The following is a 6575-nucleotide window of genomic DNA, read 5'->3' as shown; positions in this document are numbered from 1 at the left end:
AAAAATCTAAAAAAAAAAAAAAAATCTGTCTTAGGACCCAAAAATCAAAACGAGGTCTTCTCACCCTCGAACCCTCCTTTAAAAATGTACCCAACAGAGACTCCAATCGCTGTTCCACGCAATGTGTTGATTCTTGGAAAATTCCAAATGTTTTGGCTACTGTGCAACAACCACTCCTAGTTCAGATGAGCGATGCCTTTCTGCCTTGGCAAAGTTCACTCTCATGGTCTGTTAACAATAGTGAGAGAGGCAACCGCTGACTGATCGCATATTTGGAGGCAGGCACTGGGCACTTTAATCTCTGTAAACCTGGAAACAACTATTTAATGTTTGCATTATTGACCAATCCCACTTTACGTGGAAACATGAGAAACCGGATTGTGTAACTTGTCTGTCTTTGCAGAAGCCTTACAGAGGCGGTGGGATCAGCCCCATCAGCGTCTTCACAGGATCCTTACTCTTTACTCCGCAATACTCAAAATTATGTAGTCTTGAGAGGTGTGGGAGGAGTGCGGGAGAAACACATTTCTTTCCTTAATGAAATATTTCCTGTTTTAAGACTGTGGTGGCTAAGAAACCCCAAGTATTCGGTCTTGCCAAGGACATTGTGTTCAGTTACCAAACAACCAGAGAGAAAAAAAAGTTTATATAACGATATGACTGTAGTGTTATGCAATTTGAAGCTGGTGTTTGAAAATAAAGTTCAAATCATCGTATCCCTTTGTGTAAGTTGGAAAACACTTCATTCTACTATAACACATTTTTTAATTCTACACACGTACAGCTGGGTTCACAATAGGACCACTATAAACGCTCTCTGTCTAGAAACCAGCATACTCTAAAAGCTTCATATTCTGCTCTGGATATTTTTGCCCACGCCACCTGCAATAGGGGCAGGGTTTTTATCCAAGTTAAGAGTCTAGTCCAGGAAAAATAAATGCACAGCTCATGGGGAAAGTCCTATTATAAATACAAGAGAATGGAAAAATGGAGAAAAAATAAAGAAGAAAGAAGAAAGATGAAGAGGGAGTAAGGGAGGAGGATATTTATAAACAAATCTACATCTAGCAAGAATTCTGAATACTTCTCTTCAACAACCTACCCTGACAGTGAGTAAACATTGAAGACGACCCTGATACTAAGACCCAGTGAGGCCCCATATGTCGAGAACTTTCTACTCAGTGAACAATAAGTCATATAAGCTTACAGAACATCTATGTATAGTAGTGAGTTGCTGTTCTAGTTCTTTTTCTATCAGCAGAGTAACTGATATACCCTAATTAACCTTCAATGCCACAGTGAGCTCTGTCAGTATCAATGTTGAGGATTAACAGCATCCCTCAGGACAATGGACCTTACTATGGAACACCTCTCACATCCTTGTCTCACAGGTGAGAGGCCCAGACTGGCCCAGACTTTTCTCTTTAAAGAGAAAGAGATGTGTTGATGCCCGCATCAAACTCCAAAGACTAAGCTCATCTTCTTCTAGTCCTGGTTACCTCTTTCATCTTTTGTTTTTGAGATGGAGTCTTGATACTCATGGCTGGCTTAATGTTCTTTATGTAGTTTAGACAGCAACCTCTGGGTACCATATCCATCTCAGATGGCCATTTTCAATGGTGCCAAAAAACTAAGGAACTGAAAAGCTTGGAAGGCAAGGAGTAATTTTCTATTAACAAAAATTACAAGAAACATCCGGGGCTTGGAGAGATGGCTCAGCAGTTAAGAGCACGGACTGCTCTTCCAGAAGTCCTGAGTTCAATTCCCAGGACCATGTGGTTACATGGTGGCTCGCAACCATCTGTAATAAGGTATGATGCCCATTTCTGGTGTGTCTGAAGACAGCTACAGCACACTCATATAAATAAAAATAAATAAATCTTTAAAATAAAGAAAGAAACATGCATTCTTGATTTAAAATGCCTGCTAGGATTGCAAGTGAAGGTTTCATTTTTCTTTTTAAACTTCTCTACGTAAGAGATTATGGTGCCATACAAGCAAGACTAAGTAATTTCTTTCATTTAATAAGTTTCTACATGCTTTACCATCTTTCCAGCCACCCTAATGTATAGTCAAGTAGCAATTATTATTTTTCTGGATTAATAGCTTAGTCTTTGGAAGCACAAGAAGCATCTACTGAGGAGTTCTTAGGTACCATTATTTAAATTCTGTAATAAAAGCCTCTCTAGTCATAAGTTGATTTGTAGGCTCTGAACTTCCATCTTGGCTACTTACACGAATCTACATGAAGGATATTGTACAGAACAAGACTTTAGAAGAAAATATTAGTTCAAACATAACATGTGCTATGTGAGATTTTTTTTACCGAGGCACAATTGGGAACATTAAAAATCAGGCTTAAGGATCAGTTGATGTTTTGGTTGTTTCCTGTTTCTGTGATAGAACACCGACCAAAACCAGCTTGGGGAGGAAAGGGTTAATTTCTAAATGATGATTACTGGCTTGTTTTGTTTGTTTGGTTGGTTGGTTTGTTTTGTTTCTTTTTAGTCTTTTTGAGACAGGGTTTCCCTGTATATCCCTGGCTGTCCTGGAACTCACTCTGGAGACCAGGCTGGCCTCAAACTCAGAAATCCGCCTGCCTCTGCCTCCCAAGGGCTGGGATTAAAGGCGTGTGCCACCACTGCCCGGCTTGATTACTGGCTTGTTTAACTTGCTCTCTTTAATACAGCCCAGGCCTACCTCCCCAGATATGACATCATCCAAGGTGGCCTGGGCTCCCGTAACCCACAGCCAAACACTAGGCAGAGCCAGGGGAACTCCGAAGAAGAGGAGGGAAGATAATAGGAGCCAGAGAAGTCGAGAACACCAGAAGAACACAGCTACAGCATCAACGAAGCCAGGCTCATAGGGGCTCACAGAGACTGAAGCAATAAACACGGGCTCAATAGGGGTCTGAGCTAGGTCCTCTGGCTGCCTAGCTTAGTGTTCTTGTGGGACTCCCAACAATGGAAGTAGGGGGTGTGTCTAACTCTTTTGCCTACACTTAGGGCCCTTTTTCTCCTACTGGGTTGCCTCATTCAGCCTTGATATGATGGTTGGTGCCCAGTCTTATTGTATCTTGTGAAGCCATGCTTGGTTTGGTGGATATCCCTGAAAGGCCTGGTTGCTTGTTTGTTTGTTTGTTTGGAAGAGAGACAGAGGAGGAGGGTCTGGGTGGAATGGAGGGGGGGTGAATGAATGAGAGAAGAATAAAAGTTTTTTAAAAAAAAAAATGAAATGCTCCAAAAAACAATTGTCTCTACCTCAAACCCCACCAGCGCTGATAGCACATCCACTGAGCAGCACTAGTTGGCAACAAACAGGTTCTTGACCCAGAACGATGGCCTACAAACAGGGCTACACACGCTGCCCGTCAGCACCCAGGAGCTTTAATCAGGATACAGCAGGGAAAAGCGATTCACTGCACTGAAGACTTAAGATTCCCGAAGAAGACTTTTAATACAAGTAAGACTTGAATTGAATCATAACCGCTGGATTTTTGTTTGTTTGTTTGTTTGTCTTCACTTACTACTTTAGGAAACCGTGGAAGATGGCCGAGCTAGCATCTACCGCTCCGTCATTACCAACACGAGCAAAGAAATGTCCTGCTTCAGTGACTTCCCGATGCCGGAGGATTTCCCCAACTTCCTGCACAACTCTAAACTCCTGGAATATTTTAGGATCTTTGCCAAGAAATTTGATCTCCTAAAATATATTCAGTTTCAGGTACTGTACGTGGTGGGAAGTGGATTTCTTTACACCTCTGCTCAGCTCACTTTCTGATAGGAAAGGATCTCTGGCAACGAAAGAAATTGAACTATCCCACTTTGGTGGGCGTGTTAAAGCCAAACGCATGATGCTACACCCAAAAAGTAGTCTCATGCTTCCTGACATTTTTAATGGTACATATAAACAGGAGTGAAAAGCCAGCCATTAAAATTAAAAGTTTAAATGATGATAAAAATGTTAAAACTGTACTTTAACCACTGCTACAACTGACATCCCCAAGCCTCGTATCTCTTGAAAAAGATATATGAAAGTATGTCAAACTTATTCTTTTTTTTTAATTTCTTCATAGAAATGTGTTAAACATACTTTCTACTTTTCATTTCTCTCAGGTACATGTGGTAACTATTTTTCCTAACTTTTTTCTCCATGTTATCTACATCAACAGACAGATAATCAGATCATTTTGAATTATATTTGGAATTACCATTTCCTGTACTTTCTATGAACTGGAACAACAGCAAAGAAACACATGTTATCATTAAGCACATTACATTGTTAAATTTGAAATTGTCCTAAATAAATACCTTAATGGGGCTTATTTTTAATGCAATTTAATTTTATAAGTACCTGGCTTGTGTGATATTAATTTATAACAGCTGATTTTCATGGAATCTGTATTTACAAATAGCATTGAAATGTCCATTCTTACTTCCTGTGGTTTACCTCCAATTCCTGGTAGACCCATCCTATGAATGACAGTCTTCTAAGGATATCTTGTGTTTGCCTGACAAAGAATAAGAAGGGCCCCCTTGGCAAAGTTTGCCTTTCAAGACTGGCAATGGACTCAAAAAAAAAAAAAAAAAAAAAACCCACTGGGTTACACATTGCACTCACCAAATACCTACCTACATGACCTTGCCAGAGTAATTAATGATGCCTTCTCTGTGTTTGTTCAAGACAACCGTCATTAGTGTGAAAAAACGCCCAGATTTCTCATCTTCTGGGCAATGGGAAGTTTATACTCAGAGCAATGGCAAGGAGCAACGTGCTGTCTTTGACGCTGTTATGGTTTGCAGTGGCCATCACATCCAGCCTCACTTGCCACTCAAGTCATTCCCAGGTGAGGCTGCGGGGGGGCCAGGGGGGCGGGGGGCGGCTTCTCAGGCTGGAGCAGTAGGGCTTCCAGGAAATCTCACGTGCGTTATTTACCGACACGTGGGATGTGCTGCTATGAACGGCAATGAGAGTAAGATTGGATGGGATACAGCTGGTGAAGCTGAAAAATGCTAACCACCATCTTTGTTTCTGTTGGTTTCTCTGAGTCTTCACATGTGGCTCAGCTAACTTCCTCCAGCACCGTTTATGTTTTTCCTAGAAACGCAAAGAATTCTTACAAAAATTCATTGTCTGTGAGAGGCCCTTTTAACCATATACCTACCCTGATTGCTCTATCCTGACAAGCCATGTAAATTTGTTCCATCCTCGGAGCCTTTTCTACCTGTCAAGGGTTACTAGAAAGAAGTCCTACAAATATCCACTGAAGTAGGTAGAGATGAACGGAGGAACGCACTGGTAGATCCCTGAAGCCAGCTGTCCTGATATCCCCGCCTTCCTTCAGACACAACTTTCTTCCCGGAATCCTCCTCAAAAATATCTGACACAGTGGGTCAGAACAAGGCTCCATAGGAGAACCGTTCACACTAAAATTGAAGAACACTTTAATAAAGCCGTATATTCCTGGAATGTATAAAAGTAGCTAGTTGGAAGAACATATGGTTAACAGTCAAATTCTTATTGAGATGCTCAATGAGCAACTTCTGTAGGCCTAGTTTTAGAGACTTTTCATTTCAATTTGCTTTTTTGCAAAATGATAAATACTATTCTAATTATTGCATAATTACAATAGTACTATTTCAAAACAATTTTTAAACATATCTACTATGTGAAACTAGAGTGTCATTAGACTTTCCAAAATACAACAGCTAGGAGCCACCAGCATTAAGCTGTGCTCTATACAGCAAAGCCATTTGTTTGCCACTGATAAACACATACACCCCAGCCTCTACTTCTGTATTAGTCAGGCCTCTCAGGAAACACCAATATCAGGCTCCTGTCAGCCAGCACTTGCTGGCATCCACAATAGTGTCTGGGTTTGTATAAGGGAAGGATCCCCAGGTGGGGCAGTCTCTGGATTGTCCTTCTTTCAGTCTCACTCCATAGTCTGTCTCTGCAACTCTTTCAACATATATTTTGTTCCCCCTTCTAAGAACGAAGTATCCACACTTTGGTCTTCCTTCTTCTTGAGTTTCTTGTGGTTTGTGGATTGTATTTTGGGTATTCTGAGCTTCTGGACTAATATCCACTTATCAGTGAGTGCATACCATGTGTGTTCTTTTGTGACTGAGTTACCTCACTCAGGATGCTATTTTCCAGATCTATCCATTTCCCTAAGAATTTCATAAATTCATTGTTTTTAATAGCTGAGCAGTACTCCCTTATGTAGATATACCACATTTTTTCTGTATCCATTCCTGGATACATCTGGGTTGTTTCCAGCTTCTGGTTATTATAAATAAGGCTGCTATGAACATAGTGAAGCATGTGTCCTTATTACGTTAGAGCATCTTCTGGGTATATGCCCAGGAGTGGTATAGCTGGGTCCTCTGGTAGTACTATGTCCAATTTCCTGAGAAACTGCCAAACTGATTTTCAGAGTGGTTGTACCAGCTTGCAATCCCACCAGCAATAAAGGAGTGTTCCTCTTTGTCCACATCCTCACCAGCATCTGCTGTCACCTGAGTTTTTGATCTTAGCCATTCTGAGTGGTATGAGGTAGAATCTCAGGG

At 41.0% G+C, this 6575-nt stretch overlaps 1 protein-coding gene across 2 annotated transcripts in view; it reads left to right on the top strand.

The window, feature by feature from the left end:
- The window catches only part of Fmo2 (flavin containing dimethylaniline monoxygenase 2), a 26045-nt gene that overhangs the window by 5994 nt on the left and 13476 nt on the right, over positions 1-6575 (top strand). For both annotated transcript variants that reach the window (XM_031387311.1, XM_031387320.1), the window contains exons 3-4: positions 3538-3726; positions 4687-4849. In XM_031387311.1, coding sequence (XP_031243171.1) covers positions 3538-3726; positions 4687-4849 — 352 coding nt within the window. The remainder of the gene's footprint in view (positions 1-3537; positions 3727-4686; positions 4850-6575) is intronic.

The sequence above is a fragment of the Mastomys coucha genome, unplaced genomic scaffold (assembly GCF_008632895.1).
Source record: "Mastomys coucha isolate ucsf_1 unplaced genomic scaffold, UCSF_Mcou_1 pScaffold1, whole genome shotgun sequence".
Classification (NCBI taxonomy): Eukaryota; Metazoa; Chordata; class Mammalia; order Rodentia; family Muridae; genus Mastomys; species Mastomys coucha.
This window is presented reverse-complemented; position numbering and strand designations above follow the sequence as displayed.